Genomic DNA, 17,148 nt, shown 5'->3' with positions numbered 1-17,148 from the left:
CTGCTCACTCCTGCACACTTCTCAGGACTTCTATTCCAAGCTAGCAGGGCTGCCAGCTCGGGAGGGAAGGGATGGCGCAGAGCTCGCCGTGTAGGCTGGGGACGTGTAGGCGCTTGATCCTGTTTTGCTGTCACCTCTGCTTCGCAGGAAGAGACTGTGGGAAGGGCAGTGACTCGCTGATGAATAAATGATTCGAGTGTGTCTCCAGGAGTGGGACAGATTCATTTTGTCACCCCCAGTGTCTGCAGTGCCCACTGCCATGGTGCCAAGACATGCAGATACCACGCTGCTGGCATCGGAGCTGGCTGCCTTTCAACTTCTTCTGGGTGAGAAGAGGATAGAAAGCGGGGGCAGAGCAGAGACTGCTGCTGGTTCTCAGAGAAATACCCTTGGGTTCTGCAAAGACACCCGTGGGATGGTGTTTAGACTATTGCCTTGGGATAGAAGGGAGGTGCAAATGTCTTCGGATGCTAAAAGTGATGAACCAATGCTCAACTGGGGGGAAACCCAGTCTCCCAGCAGGACACTGAGTTTCTCCCCCAAGCTGCAGCCTGGCCAGCCTTTCCCCAGACTGCTGGCCCTTTGGGTGCTGGCAGGGCAGAGCTGGACGCTGCTGTGGGTTGGGGACCAATGTGGCCCCTTTCTGCCAGAAGGCCCTTGCTCAGGGCTGGCCCTGACCCACAGCCACAGGACCATGATTTACCTGCAGGCAGCTGCCTGGGGAGGCTGCTGTCCCCCCTCTCCTCAGCAATTTAATGGGGATTTGGGGCAGGATAGGGATCTAGTGGAAAATGAGCAACTGTAGTTTTGCTAAATATGTTTTCTGAGCAGTTTGTGGCTCACTCTTACTGCAAAAGCAAAGGCTTGCTAGAGACGGCTTGTTTTACAAAGCATTTTCACAAGTAGCTGAGCTGTTAATGTCACTGTTACCTGAGCAAATTTAATTGTGCTGTTTCTTGCTCTCAGTTTAGCATGACGTGCTGAGAATGAAAATCACATACCTTTTTGCCAGGAAAAAACTGCCATGTTCTGGAGCAGTTTTGAATGTTTCCTCCAGGGATACGTTCACATATTGTTCTGAGCTGCTTTTGCTGCCAAGGTTTGCTGTGGCATTTATTAAATAATGCCTTCAATACCATTCCTCTTTTATCATCACCATGGGTTTAGTTGAAACAATGTGTCCCTCTTGCCTACCAATCACATTATTATGGCGGGTAGTGTGCAGATGTGCTCTTGGATGCAAACAGGAGCTTTTGGAATTAAATCCATGCTTTTCAAATAAAGGCATGCACAGACTTAGGTCTCATTTTCTCCAAAGGATGCACACTTTTATCTACCAACTTCTTTGTGGAGGAGGACTGAAAAAAGAAGCACTTTCCAGCTTTTTGTAAGTCCTAATGAATGCATTCATACTGATCCTCTTTGTCTCTCTTGCTCCTGGTGTCCATGTGCATCTTTTTATTTATAGGGATAAAAGAAAGGAGTAGAAGTGATCAAAGGATGGATCATGGGTGCTGCCCTGCAAACCTTCGTGGCCACCACTTCAAGCCCATATATTCAAGTGTATTCCAAGGTCCCCCGTAGTCCCACAGGTGCACAAGTGATGTGATGTACTTGCTCAAGACCCTATAAGATCATTCTGGATCACTTCAGACTTAATTATTCAATTCAGTATCATTTTGCAGAAAAGAAAAAAGTCAGTATCCAACATGTGAGTCAGCCCTGTGCACTGAGCTTGGGGGGTTAGCTATGGACATAAATCCCTAAAAGCAGCATGTTGACAGAAATGCTGACAAATCCATAGCTACACTGGCATTACCAGCTATGGCCACAGTGCTCAGTGCTTCAGTACCACAGCCATGACTCCTCTTTTGCTGTGATCAAAAGCATTGGGGTTTCAAAGTGAAATTCTTTTAGTCAGACCAAGTAGTCTTTGAATATATTAACTTTAAACCTCCCTAAAAATATTGGCAGCCGCTGTCTGGACTGCCCACGTCATAGTTAGAGAGATCACAAGCCACAGTGATACTGATTTATAGAAATTGATTTCTTTATCTCATTACCGGGATTTCCAGCAAATTTGTGCATTATTAACTCTTTAAAGACAGACAACTGTATTTTTTTCAGTTTAAACAAATAAATTTCTGCAGCTGGACAGTCAGGGCAGACTATAACCACTGAGGGATTCACTTATTAGCCCATGATAAGTTATTTTAAGAAGGGTATTTAATGTCAAAAAGGTGTCCCAGCATTTTTGCAGGTTAATATTAATCTAAACTGATAGAGCTGGTCATCACAGAACCAACCTACAACTTCAGTTTCTCTTATTTCATCCATCAGCCCTTGTACTTTGCTGACTGTGCATGGCACCAGCAGCTGCACCAAACCTGCCGGATCATGCTGGTGTGGGAAGGCATCTGCTGAAGCCTGAGCTCAAATCCAGATTAAATCCTCTTGACCCTTGCAGGTGGCCTTTCTTGAGTGCCCCATCAACCTGGGGTAAATCAGCCTCAGGCCACCGGGGCCATTTCCTACCCACTCTTCCTTCCCCAGCCCAGTGCTGGTGGCACAGGACAAGTCACGGTCATGGAGAGCCAGAAGAAAAATCTGATGGTGGTTCAGAAAGGTTTTTTTCGAGCCTTTTTACATTTGGGCATCTCTCAGAAAACAAGCTGTGGCTTCCCCTGCAGAGCAAACAGCCTCAAGGCAGCAGACACTGAGCTCAGCTGGCCAGGGGCTGCAAACCTCCCTGCCGCAGCGCCTCAGCAACACCAGCAGAGCCTCGGGGTGTTTATCTAACCTGCTCCTAAAGATTTCCAGTGACAGAAACTCCAACACCTTTCCAGGCAACCTGTCCCTGCACCTGTCTGCTCTCATTGTTTGTTAGAAAGGTTTTCCTATCATTACCCTGAACTCTTTCTGCTATAATTTAAGCCCCTTATCTCCCTGCGAACACACAGAACAAATTACTCGCCTCCTCTTTGCAGCAGCCTCTCACGTATTTGAAAACTGCTCTCTCTCCTTCTCCTCTTTAGGTTAATGCCAGTGCTTCCAGTGTTTACCCTGGTCATGCTTCTGATGTCCAGGAGTGTTGGTGCTCCAGTAGCTACTCTGCTGAGTAGCATCCATTAAATTTTGCTGGTGAACCAGGTGGTGAGGACACTTGATAGAGGTGCAATTTTCCACACCAACCAGAAAACTGCAGCAGCACATTTTCCAGAGCAGGTTTGTTGCCTGTCTAGCAAATGAAGTGGGCTTCAGAAAACAGGTGGGTTCAGTGGTTTCTGAGTGGCTTTTCAAGGGTATTTTTCAGCCTGGGAGGTAGAGAGATCTGTTGAACACCTGAGATCAGCCCCAGCTGAGCTTCAGTTACAAAAGAAACCCCTAAGCAGGGGAAATCACTGTCCAGTGACACTGAGCCTCAGATGGCCTCTCATGATTAAAATTGCTGCTGTTAAACCCCCAAAAGCTGTAAGATTTGTTGGAGAAATTGCAACTCACTCTCTGCATACTTTAAACTGCTGCATTTAATGTCCTAGCACTGTAGTTAAGAATTCAACAATAGAATTAAACCACTAAAGTGCTCTGTGCTGCCATTTGGCAGGAGGTACCAGCCACAGGAAGGCAACCGAGCCTCTGCGCCCTTTTCTCAGCTTTAAATAACTGCCTTGCTGAAGGGCACGGCCTGGGAAAGGGCAGCTCTCAGCCCCAGCACCAGCCCCCTCTGCCCTCCCACTGGCCAAGACCCCTTCTGCCCAGGGTATCCTTGGGGAAGAGATCTCTGCTCTCGAAGGACCAGATTTTGTCCTCAGTTCCAGTCCATGGGAAATGCTCAGCATTTGGAGTGCTGAAGTCTGAAGGTGCGGTAAATTCTCCCCTGCTCCCCCATGCCCACCCTGGCTCAGGGAGAGCCGGTGTGGGGGCACTGCCCATTGTGCCCAGCTCCCCTCTGCAGACCTCACTCAGAAAAGATGAGTAAGAACTGATCTGTGCTGCTGCTGCTGCTGCTCTTGTCTTTGTTTGGTTTGATTGCAGTGGACAAAAAAAAAAGTTTGTTTTTTTTCTGACATCCAAGCAGCAGTAGGTGCTTAAATGGTAAAAAATGAACCCCCAGCTGCTGCTTCTCGAAAACTGTTGCATACGTATTTACTGTGCTGATTAAACAGATCTGCTGCTCTGTATTAAACAGGGAATTAAAGCACTGTATTTGCAATTTTGTTACCAAATTACAATTAATAGAGAAAATAAGAGCATTTACATATAACATTAGTGAGAGTGCAGTTCCTATCAAAAACTAGAGTACCATGGTATAAGTAACGCTTACTTCATAGCAGTATTCTAAAATGACAGCACACTGAATCCACTTCCTCTGTCAAGATATATTTTTATTAAGGGTCAGTATAAACTTCAAAAAAAAACTTGAATCATTTTTGTCACTATCTACCCAAAATAGCAACAGTCTCTACATTGAATGTAGCTGAATTTTTAAATAGTCAGCTTCCAGGCACAACACAAATACCTGCCATTTATAAGGCCATCAGGTAATTTAAATTCATGAGAGTAGCTATAAACACATATTGATGTTTTCAGCAGAGAAATGCAACTCTGCATTATAGGACTAGATCCTGGAAAATATTGTCTACAATAATTTGGCTCTTTCTTTCATTGTAAATGTAGAAGTATGAAAAACAGCATCTAAAAGTTGTCTATACTTAATCTTTTGGCTAAAAAGTAAACTTTTCAGTAATTACTGCAGTAGTGCTTATTTCAAACATGATACTAATTTTCCCAATAAGCATTATCAAGCACATTTATAAGTGCACACTTTCTAACATAATGATAAATGGAGCATCCATGTAGTTATTTGAGAGTGAGCAGCACTAGAAAAGCAAACTGTTAAAGAATTTTCTGGACAATGGAGGTAGGAGTGAAAGGTTCCAGATTATGCTAAGTTTTCTGGTCTGCCTCTGTCACCACAGATTTGGCTCTACTTTTATCTGACAAAAGAGATTTTCAGTTATTTTTTCACTCCTTAAACTTTGTTGTGATAGCATTACCTACTGTGTAGTAATGATCTAAACAGTGTATGTTTCAATCCAGCATTTTAACTGTCTTCAGATGTGGTGAAAGCATGACATGGTTGAGCCAAAAATACCTATTAATGCAAGTATAATTTGCAGTATGATTTCTTATGCAAAAATAAGAATTTGTAGCTCCTATATAGAAAATCAACAGGATTATTTTACTTTACAAGACATTTTGGACTATCACACACACACACAATCACACTTCTTTCATTTTGAAAGGGACAGTCTTCCACAATGTGCAAAATTAGGCAGACAGTTCCAGCCAGTAAGTCTGTTATTCTGAACTGGTTAGCTGTCCCATTCTCCATTATTCCGATCATTGTCCTCCTCTTCTTCAGAATCAGCAGACACTTTCTTAATTCTCTGCATGGCTGCTTTAATGCTTCTCTCTAGGTCATTAGGGGATCCTTTACTGACATCTTTTTCAGTATCTCGATTCACTTTCCTTAGTTTCACTCCTTGCCTTATGGCAGAGAGGATGTTGTTTTTCACAGAAGCATAGGGGTTTGGCTGTTCCACCTTGCGAAGATGAACTTCACTGCGTTTTAGAGAAGCCAAAACTTCATCCATGGAACCTGCAACAGATGAATCTATTGTTACCAGAAGAAAGAACAAGACAACCACACTTAGAGGTATAAAGCCCTACCCAAGTGCTCAGGGCTCTCCCTTTAATCTGTACTAAAGACAGGAAAAAGAATGGTCTCTTCTGGAACAGACTCTTTCAAGCTTCTGCAACAGCAGGCTCTGGAACTGCTTTTGAAAAGGAGTAAAGCTTTTATATCTTGAATTGAGAATCCAACACTTCTTCAACACTTTACAAACTGGTCCTCTAAGGAAGATATACACAAAGGATGATGCTCTTTTTCATTACAACTTTGTGGGCTTTCAAAAAAATTTCACTGAACCAAAAAATCTCCTGCATTCTCTGTTATAAACAATCTTCCATCCCTCCTAGCTTGCTCAGAAGCCTGCTGAGACCATCAATTGCATTTTTGCTCAGCCAAGAGAAAAATAAAAGGATTTGAGTAGAAGAGCTTGAAAGTGCACCACTGAAATCAGTGGGAGTCAGCTCAGGCCCTACGCAGGCAGGTCTTTTCTGTACGGACTTAAAAAACAATTCCCATTTTACAACATGATTTAAATCTCAGGTGTATGTTTCTGAACTTCAGACCATGAAGGGCACCATACTGAGAGAGCTTCCACTGGCCCTCCTGATACACACTAATTTGTGTTTTACTCCTTCTGTTGGATTCTTTGCTGCTTGCTGCAGACTGTCAGACAGGGAGGCCGTGTCCCTGGACAGCACTTGACTCCTACAGCAATAGGTCCAGACCATCTGTGCCTCACAGTCAGAAGTATTTTTGCCATGCGCAGTGCACACAAGGTTGTGTGATTAACATCAAGCACTTGAAATGTAATATTTTGCTAAATCCTGTGGTACCTTCAGAGACTAAAAAGGATCAAGCAAAGATCCACCAGGTCCTCTTACAAAGCCTACAAGAAAGCCTTAAGTCTATTAATGAAATGGGCTGCCTGGTAAAATACTAGTCAGGCTAATAAATCATAAAAAAAGCCTCTCCTGGCTCTTCATGTACAAAGACAAGAGTAGTCCATAACAAAACCAAACATGTTTACGAAGCTGTTTCAGTAAGTTCCTGTGGCACTGATTTAGCAATTACTATTACAGCTATTAACATGATGATTTTCTTCAAGAAACAGGTGTAAACAACCAATCAGATCTCTCCAGTAAACAAAAAATAATTTTTCTTATTCAAAAATAATGAAAATACATCAGTGTTAGGCTGTGAATGGCAGCAATATTAGCTACCAGCAAGGCTGTTCCAACAGCAATCAGACTACTCTGGTGTACAACTCCTGCTGCTAATTAAAGCTTCTTAAGAGTATCTGTGGTAGAGTTATCCCATCCATGGACATCCCAGACCAAAGTCTGCATTGGAGGCACAGTTGCTTGTACGTCCCCACACTTTGGAAGAACTGAAAATGCTGAACTTTCCTCGATATTTCTGCCTGTGGTTTGCCTCTTAACTGAGAGGATACAAAGGCTGCTTGGATGTATTGTGAAGAGTCTGAAAGGAAAAGGAATGTACCACGTTTAAACATATTCTTCATTCTAGCATAACCTCCACTGTGAAAAACGACAGAAAAAATTGCTGCCTTCCAACTTAGATCAATCTCCCTGACACAGTCAAAATATCCGCTCGCTTTAGAGATAAAAATAAGCCTGTTAGCAGGATGTAACCGGTGCAGCCTTGGGAGGCCGCCGAGCTCTATTCTCATTCAAACTACTGTTTCAATTGCCGAGTTCAGCCTTCAATTACACCTGCATGATCTTGCTAACAAAGCAAAGGTGTAACAGAGCAGAATTTCTCCCCTAGGAATGTATGCCAAAACTATTCACCTGCCTTTCAAATCCTGGTTGAATCCTACACGAATTCTTTTACGAAACCTTTATTTAGAAACCAAGCAAATTGTAAGTGGACACGGGCTGTGCACACCTTAGAAATGCAAGCAGCCCAACTACTAGATCTGTAGTACATGAATCAGAAACACTAAATTGCAGCCTTAGTACAACTACAAATTTACCCAGTGGTCTTCACACTGGACAGGTGATTAATCCTCAATCAAAATACCATGTTCAGTCAAAGTTCCAAAATTGTGGCACGAACAAACCCAGCAATAAAAATTGCTTCTCAGCAAACAAAAAGAATAAACCTCCTTTCCTTGGAATTTCTTCTGACACCTTCCTACCTATTGTAGTTGTGGGATTTTCAGTCTCATGAGAAATGCAGGTCCTGAATTAAGATCTCTACAGAACTATTAGTGCTGCGATTAAGCATGGTTTAAATCAATTTCTAAGGCCATACTTAATAAATACGCAGAGATTCAAGTTCAACTGTACTAAAAGATTGACCTGTCCCCTTTGACAGCACTTCACAAAAAATGCCAAGTCACACACTCCAAGTCCGAAAATCAGGACCCTGTAAAGTGAAATCATTGTTACTCATTTAACATCCTGAATTATGGTCAGTGTTATTGTATGTGGTTTCTTAGACCAAGCCTTCCCAGAGCTTCATTCTCTCGATCAAAACTACATACTATTCCTGTCCAGAACCAGAGGGAGGGGGAACACAAAAATATAGGAAGTGAAAAAAGCACCAGCTGATGTGAGTCTGCTTACCTATGCAATTATTTATAGATGTCCTGGGTGAGTCATCCTGTTTGTACAGTGCAGGGCTTTCTGAGGGGCTATGGGAGCTGAGGGGAAGTGGTGTATCCTCTGTTGCTGGTGGTGTCTTTAACTGGAGAGGTAAGGGGGGAGGTGGGGGAGGAGGGGGCAAGAGAGAAGGGGGCAAGGGAGGAGGGGGTGGAGGAGGAGGTGGTGGTGGTGAGGATGGAGAGACCAACAGTTCCTTGCTGTGCTTTTGTTGCTCTGTGTCACCATCAGCAAGCTCTGTGTCACCATCAGTAAGCTCTGTGTCACCATCGCTCACAAAAATCTGGACAGGGATATCTGCTGGGGTGTCCTGACACAAAGCTTTTGATTCTTTGGCTTCAATCAGCAGTATGCTCTGTGGCTGCTCTGGAGCTGCCCTTGCTCGTGGTGAGGGTGCAGGGGACAGTACTGCTGGGGATGAAGGTGGAGGGGACAGGACTACAGACTGCTGGGTGATGTTTCGTGGCAACTTGGGACTGAGAGGCTGGGGACGAGATGTTTTCAGAACAACATGAGCTGGACACTTCTGAAAAACAAATCAGAAGGCAGGAGGTCATTGGACTGGCCAAAACATCAATCTCAAAGAGGTAAAAAGTCAGAGAGTACAGACCTGTCCCACTCACTGATTCAAGCAGAAAATTCAACCCTGAATAAATTGAAATGAATATCAAAGTATTTCTTTCAAAGCCATTTTCTCACCTGTATTCTTTGCAACAGGTTCCACACCTGGAAATTATATTCTTAGTGGATTTAATCCTCTTGACTCATAACACATAATCTTATTTTAGGCTATCCAAAACGTTGTCTCTGATTTGGACTGTGCTCACACGTGAGCTATGACTACTTTCTGATGTTGTGTTTTCACACCATTTAGGACTACTGGAGTTCACAGTACTTGCCTCCCTGAATGCTTTCAGCCTCTCCAGTGTTTTCTGACGTTCCTGGCTTATCCAAGCCTTTTTCTTTTTCTCCTCCTCTTTTTGCTTGTCTCTCTTCTGCATTAAAACACAAATAAGTGAGCCTTAGTCTGTGAAAACAAGCAGCTGGGAAATTCTTCAAGGCTGCAATTCAGTACTCACTATCTGTATGCTGTGATGCTGCTGGAAGCGTTTTTTGCTCTCTTCTGCCTGTTGCAGTCTCTGCCGGTGGCTTGCTTCACACTGATCCTGGAAGAAGAGCAAAATTCAGGCAACTCTCAGTCAGTTCACATTTAGTGTGCACCATCTGTGCCATTAACTCCTGTGCACAGGCCACTAAACAGCAATCATGGTTGCTATTTAGCAGTGCCAAGAAAGATGGCTAAGCTCAACTAGTGTCAGATGTGAGACCCTGATGGTGAAGTCTGTGGGAGTCCTTCATGGCTAAAGCCAATGGGACCTTTTGTTTTCCTAATTAGTCATATTTTTAATTCATGCTGCAGAGAAAATATACCCAGACCTGAATCGACCACTCTGTCTTACACTTTTGTTAAAAAAAATAAGAGAAGAAATGGGAAAAAAAAAGAAGAAACAAGCTCTGAAGAAATGTCACCCAAGTACCAGCTGGAGAGAAGGGATGCAAAGACATGAGGAAGAAGGCAAGAAGGAAGCTAGCAGGGCATTACAAAAATACAAGGCTTCTTTCCCCCTGTCTCTTATTTGCCATAGGTCCCAAGTAAAAAAGCCAGGGAAACAAAGGTATGGGAAAGCACAATGAATGCCTAGCAGGGGTACTTTCTGTTAGTAAGAAGTGCCACAGAAAAGCTGCAGGCTTCAATATTTTCTCTGGGAGTCGCTATTTGTCTCTGTACAGAGGGGGATTATCCACATGGCTGGACAAGCATTTGCAAATCATTTGGCATTTGGCTTTAGTGTTATATAACCCATAGACAGCAATTAAGGAAATGAAAACAGAAGCAAAAGAAGTGTTTGCCAAGGAAGCAGTTGCAAGCAAGAGACAATGATGGCTCACAAAACATTTCCAATGTCATTCCCATTTTGTCCAGGCTAGTGAGGGGTAAAAGGTCAGACAGACTGGGACTTAATTTCTGCTCTCTGCTCCAGCAGGACTGCAGGTGTAAGGTAAGCTCAGCCTACTGGGAAGGTTCATGAGAGTCAATTTGTATCTTCCTAGTTCTGCTCTGAATAGGAAACAAAGGAAAAACTGCCCTTTGCACAGAACTGAGAGGCTGGAGAGAGAATTTCCGCAGTTAAGTTTTCCCCTTCCCCCTGTTCAGAGGTAAAAGCATCAGCGTGTGGGCTGTTCTCCCACTGCAGCTTCCTTCACAGAAGGCCAGGCTTCCTCCTGTACTGCAGATATTTTGAAAAGGCTGCTAGGGCAAAGCTCCAGCTGGCCTCAACAGGGCTCTGGTAAGGCTTAGCTGATGGGGGAACACCTGGGTCTCCCAGGTAAGTTTGTGTTCTAAGCCACATGCACTTGCACCACACCGCGGAGTAGAAAGCTGGCTTAGAATCACACTGCCCCTCTTTCTGTTTGGGGACCTTGGCACTGAGTTTGAATCATCTTGTACGTTCCACCCAAAGCTTCCCTAATTGTTTCCTGTCCATCCCTCATGAGTCAAGATATCAGCTAAAGAAAATGCACATCTCCAGGACTGCATTTACTTTTTTGTTCCTGAGGTAGGCTCTCCTCGCACAGACAGTCCCACGCTTTGTCTCCAACTGCTTAGTCTTCTGCCTCAGCATCGTCATTTCTGACAAGTTAGCGTAATGTTGTCCCATTGTCTGTTCAATGACCTTGAGCTCCTCAGGATTTTCACATGTATCATAGTAAACAACTTCATCCTGTTTCTCTAAAAAGGCATTTGGCATTTTTTAAAAAACCAAAAATTGCCACAGTTATTTAAACATTTAAAGAGCTAATGACATTTCAAAAGCCATTGAAGGCAGTGAGTTAGTTATGAGGAAGTGTAATGCTCCAGAGCCGAGCTTGGTCCTTCACAGTCTTATGCAAACATGTCATGTTACTCACAGGGGTGCTTTGCAGGATCAAGTTTATGCTGTTAGCATTTGTTATTTAGCTTCCTCTTTCAAATGTCTCTCTGTGTTTTAACTCCTACCTTCACCAAATGGAGTTTTCCTGGAAAACCGAGGACTGTTCTGATCAACGCCAGGTGTCTTATTTTACTATTTACCACATTTTAATTATGCAACAAGCAGCAGCAATGTTTACTTCACAGTGCACATGGTAACAGAATTCAAATAAGAACAAGACTGGTGCCTAATTTCCTCATAAATACGTCATGACAAGACACTTTAACTGGAATATAGCAGTATTCCTGTACCATTCTAGCCAAACCACCTCTTTTTGTCATTATAGGATGCATTTTGTAATTTGTACACATTATATTAGAATAGATTATGATGAATTACAGGACCTATTTCAGCAGGTTCACAATAACCACCTTCTACGCATAGATCTTGTAACTATGAGAGCAGTTAAGCACTGTCAATATAAGTTATTCCACATGCTAAACCAGTGCATGCACATGTCACAGCTGCTGGCAAGATGAGCAAGCACTGTGGTGTTTTTTTAAACTTGTGTCATCAAATTAGTGTCTAATTAGTTAGAGGACAAAATATCAGATGGTGCCATGGTGCCATGAATGTTTTCCAAAGATGCTTTCTACTACTGAGACCCAAGCAGTGATATCCTTTTTTTAAAAGTGAAAACAGAGCAGGCTATATTGCTCCTGTGTTCTGAATATGTGCTTAAATAATTGTTTATTCTCACCTTTTATCTGCCTCTTTATAGTGTCCAACTGTACAATAAGCAGCATCTCTTCATGTTTCAATACTTCAAGCTGTACATTATATAACTCCAGCTGTGTTTCATAATACTGTATTTCCAGCTCCTCCACTACACTTAAGTTCTCTTCTTGTTCACCAAGACTCTCCATCTGTATAGCCCCAAACAAAAAATAAAATAACTAAATATGCACACATGAAACATGCCTGGATGCACAAGTACCTGTAAAGAGCCTGGCCTAACTGGCAGCTGCTTAGATGCTTTGGTGTGGAAACAACAGAGCATTAGAAATGGCCTGGAGCAGAAATTCAGAGCAGCAGAGAGCCTTATTAACCTAAAGTGTAAGTTTATCTCCAGTCTACCAGGAAAGACTTCACTAAAAACCACACAAATTATACTACTCCCGAAAACAATTACATATGGTGCAGTACATTACTCTTGGAAAATAAATATCAGGTACTCCTAGTGGCAGTTAGAGGGTAAATCAAGAAGATCAGAAGATTAATATTAAATATTTTCATTTTTCAGTGTCCTCTGAAAATAATATCTGGGTTTATCTCCCTAAAACTAACAATTTCAAAGGTTAATATCACAAATGCTAACATGACACTTGAACTGTAAAAGCATGTATCTTAACCTTTGCTAAGTGTCCTAAAAAATGCAGGAGCAATCAATTAAAAAGACCCTGAAGACATGCATTTTTCCACAACTTAAAACCATGCTGAAAACCAAAACTGTTTCATAGACAAAGACTTCGAAAGTCTACTCCCATGACCACTTTAGTAGGTTTTGATGAGCCCTTCACAAAAAAGTGACAGAAAAGGAGGTTTTGCAAGGTCTTACGAGTTTCTGAATGCCAGTTCTCTTCTGTTTCAGGCACAACTCTCTTGCCCTCAGATGCTGAAGGGTTTCTTTTGCTAACATACATTTCAGGTTTTCTAGTCGTGGCAAAGCTGATGCCCAGGTGGTTTTACCAAATCTTTCCTCATCTTGTTCCATCTGTTTGTGCATTGCTGTGGATTAAAACATTGCAGTGAGACATGAGAAATGCAGTGTACTAATAGCCCTTGTGTGTTTCTGCAGTACTAAAAATGCTGATCCTATTAAACAATTTTGGAAGCTTCTTTAGAAATTACAGGATTAAAAGGTTGAATTTGTGATCTTATATTTGTAAGTAAAATACTTCATTGTACCATGGAAACACGCCTTAACAGTTGCACGGAAACCTACTCAGCTCACATGCTGAAATCCTTGAGGCTTGCATATTAAGTGTTAAAACTTCCATGGGTTTTGTGCAGAGCTTTGCAGCCATGGGTCTCAGGCTTTGATAATATTTATATGCAAGACAAATGTAAGTTGTAAACCAAATTAGTTGAAAGATATAAATCTTAAGTGAATAAAAGGCTTCTTTCTTAAGCTGGACACTCATCCTAACCTCAGGTTCTGCAGATTCATAAGAGGAGCTCTCAGTCCCCTAAGTCAAGTATTTACACAACCTTTTGTGTAAATTATTTTGATTACCTGCCAGAGCCTTTACAGTTTCTTTGAAGTAGTTCACAGTGATATCCTGAATGGAGCACACAGCACTCTCAGCTCGCTTAGTCCATTCTTCAGCATCTTTCTGCAAAGCTGCCACTCTTCTAGGCCCCAGCTTATCATACTGCAAAGACTTCTGCAAGGACACAAAATTCCCAGTTACCACCTGGTTTCCACAGAGGTGCAGCTGCACAATAATATACTTGGAGACATTCCAAGCAAGGCAGAGCAGGGTGGGAAACATGAGCTTCCCCTCACCTGTCACAACGTGAATCACTGTTCGTGCCTATGTATTGCCTTGTTTCTCATTCTCTAGGCTAACTCAGAACCTTTGTTTCCCAATTCTGACCCCACATTTATTTCTTAAAATATTTTTTAAACTATTATCTTAAAAATCACATCCACCATGAGTGTTTTTAGTGGTTACTAAAAGTAACTCAAACCCACTCTTCTATGTGCAATGTTCCCTTCTATTTCTCCCCATGTGTTGACAGCACATTGCACTGTCAGGTTCTCCAGTTTGGCAGTTCTTTTACACAGGAACAGGGATACAAAAAAGAAACATAAGAGAGTATTGTCAAGTCCACAAAATGTACATGGGTGGAAGACTAGTATTCAAATACTTTTTTAAAACAATTACGTTTCAAATGAGCCTAAATATCCCTTAGAGGTTTTTTTTAATACAGAACAAATTTTGTTTCATTTGTTCCAATTTTCACTTTAATTTTCAGAACAGGACACTGGATATTTCACCGTTACAGATTTAGACCTTCAGTATCCAAGCACCTTAGTCTAAACTTAAAACTGCTCTTTTTGAGAACATCAACAGCTCATTTTAATTTGAACACACTATTTAAGGAAAAATCAAAACGGTAAATGGCTGCCATTTCCAGGGGCATCATAACTTTCAGCATGTGCTTCCAGTTTAAGATGCACATAAAACTAAATGAACGCACTGACAACTGACGTGTTCTTAATCTGTACTTGTAGCAGGTTGTAGCAGCAATAGAAAACTTTGAGTGGGAAGGTCTCCTCTGTCTTCTGGTCTACCAGCTCAACTGAATTAACCAGGTGCATCAGCATTGTTGAAGGAGGACATTATCAAAATCATAAACTAATCCCACTGAAGGTGGCACAAAAAAGGCTACTTAGATCTCTGTAAATTCAGCCTCCCAGAGAGTAAACCCCAGGAAGGTGGAGCTTGGGAATATTTTCCTTTTAACTGGGACACTAGTGGGAAGACAGCTGCAGTTTTAGTCAAGCCACTACCAGGGACTCAGAAATCCTCTGAGAGCAGCTCAATCCTAACTGAATTTCTCAGTCATGTTTGATGGCTTGGCAGGGGCAAAAAAAAGTAGGTACAGACCAAAGTAAGGAATGTTACGTGATTTGAGTTTAAACTGCTCCAAGAGCAGCTGGTGCCCTCCTATACAGGTTGGCCTTTCACTCTGTAAAGGCAGACTTACCAGGATTTCCAGTTTGTACAGTGTCGCCAGCTCTCGCATATCTCTGAAGGGCTGCAGTAAATACTGGTAGAATTGTGTTGCCATGGTGACCAAATCCTGATAAGCTTCATCTTCTTTTTCATAAACCTTCATCAAAGCCACCATTGTGTCAGCACTTTTATGCTGCTGCAGAACCTAGTGGAATGAAAGGTAAATCAGACACAGCTGCTTTGCATTCGTGTGTGCTGGATGCTGAGGGGCTACTGGGGGAACGACCTGTAGTTCCACAGCCAAGACTTCCCACTGCCAGGCATTCTGCAGCCACCCCAGCTGAAAATATCTTTGGCACCACACTGTTAAAGGCATTAATTGCTGCATATTGCATTAGGAGACTGCAAGGAACATCATGTCTAGGGCTTCCACCACAGAAATTCTAATAACTGTGTGCAGATGACTTTGTTGCTGCTTTTTATAAACATAACCAGGAATCTTGGGAAGTCGGTGTACTGGAAGCACAAGCAAGGCATTCTTAAACTAGCTCTTGCATTGCTTCCACAATTACTAAATGCCTGCTAAGGAATTTCTGGATCCAGAATTTCTGACCTCAGGCACAGAAAAATCATATTGACATTTAAAAATAAGAATTCAAAAATATATTTCTACACCAGATAACCCTGCAGGTAACAGAGTTGGGGACTTCCCTTTAATTGCATTTGTTTACTGGCACCAATCAAAGCTTCAAAGATTTTTTCTTTGACAGCAGCTGGCAGAGACCATGGCATGCTCCACATGCCAGGATAGAGTGTGCTGGCCGAGAGAACACAGCGAGTACCACTGAGAAACACAGACCTTCCTGGAAGGACAGTGTGTGCTCTACAGCTCCAGGAAGAGGGAAGGGGATGGGAGGGAGGGGTGTGCTACAACAACGAGGAAAAGCATTAAAAAACTAAGCATGATTGTGTTGCAACTGAAAACCACTGAAATTAAACCATCACCTCTGCTCTTGCCAGCTGAGTCTGGGTTAAGACAGCAGGAGCAGAATTCCCATGCGTGGATGCATTTCCTCAGGGCAAATCTGTGGAAGTCAGCTCAAGGGCATTTCCCAGCCATCCTGCCTGCAGGCCTGGCACAGGCAAGACAGGGGAACAAGAGAATCTGAACTGCAGTGTTACTGAAAATCCCAGATGTTTAGCAGCCCCTTAGGGCTCCCCAGGAGCTTGTGGTAGCTCAGACACAGTCCAAGCGCCCACCTGCAGCAATTCCAGAGTCTGCTTTTGCCCCACTACTAAGGCCAAATACAAACTCAACAGCTCACTTTCTGGTTCCCATACTAAAAGCAAGTAGTGAGGGTCATGCTGCTCCTGGAGAATGTTTAGAGTGAGTACAACAGAGGTGTTAATCGTGTTAATGACATTTTAAAGTCAACTCGTTAGACAATTATTCATTTACAAGGGTTTGGGCTTTTTTTGTTTGGGTGTTCTTTTTTTTTTGAAGGGGTGGTGCAGTGTGTCTATCATTTGGCCTCTTTTAAGGTAAAATCCTTGCTTTTACACAGTCTCACACTGTGTATGAAACTGGAATTTCATAGAATTCCAGTTCACCATCAGCCCATCTGACTTCTTTGGTTGTAACAGTAATGTTCTTGTGTTTTTTTCCTTGAACACACAACATAAGAAGTATTTACACCATAGTACTCTCCACCATCCTGTACCAGTATCTTTTATATTCTCCAAAATGAATTTCCTGGTCCAAAGGATGAAGAATTTGAGAAGGACATGGATACAAAGAGGGGAGAAGGATGCTCTGGTACCTAAGGCTGGGTTAGTGGCTATTTCTTGAATCTTGCATAAATTGGTCTAGAATGAAATATAATGAACTTATGTCCCTGTTAGGCCTGCAAATACAACACTACTCTATAGCATTTTTAGCCATATCTAAAACGTAGCTGGAAATAGTAAAATAACTGCCACCAAGTTGTACTTGACTCTCAAGCCCCAAACTGCTACACAGCTGTACATGTTTGTGCTGCTTGCAAAAGAGTGTGGTGGCTGGAATGTGTTTGTAGCTGGGCTGTGAACTGTTATAGTCAGTGACAGAC

At 42.5% G+C, this 17,148-nt stretch overlaps 1 protein-coding gene across 2 annotated transcripts in view; it reads right to left on the bottom strand.

The window, feature by feature from the left end:
- Positions 1-4,364: 4,364 nt before the first annotated feature.
- Positions 4,365-17,148, bottom strand: part of WHAMM (WAS protein homolog associated with actin, golgi membranes and microtubules) — a 30,819-nt gene continuing 18,035 nt past the window's right edge. For both annotated transcript variants that reach the window (XM_027688158.1, XM_027688157.1), the window contains 9 exons: positions 15,072-15,245; positions 13,591-13,741; positions 12,913-13,082; positions 12,055-12,220; positions 10,926-11,113; positions 9,402-9,488; positions 9,222-9,317; positions 8,287-8,848; positions 4,365-5,662 (listed from right to left, as the gene is read on the bottom strand). In XM_027688158.1, the coding sequence (XP_027543959.1) occupies positions 5,376-5,662; positions 8,287-8,848; positions 9,222-9,317; positions 9,402-9,488; positions 10,926-11,113; positions 12,055-12,220; positions 12,913-13,082; positions 13,591-13,741; positions 15,072-15,245 (1,881 nt within the window). In that variant the 3' untranslated portion in view covers positions 4,365-5,375. The remainder of the gene's footprint in view (positions 5,663-8,286; positions 8,849-9,221; positions 9,318-9,401; positions 9,489-10,925; positions 11,114-12,054; positions 12,221-12,912; positions 13,083-13,590; positions 13,742-15,071; positions 15,246-17,148) is intronic.

Source organism: Neopelma chrysocephalum, unplaced genomic scaffold (assembly GCF_003984885.1).
Source record: "Neopelma chrysocephalum unplaced genomic scaffold, ASM398488v2 Primary Assembly neopelma1_75, whole genome shotgun sequence".
NCBI lineage: Eukaryota > Metazoa > Chordata > Aves > Passeriformes > Pipridae > Neopelma > Neopelma chrysocephalum.
This window is presented reverse-complemented; position numbering and strand designations above follow the sequence as displayed.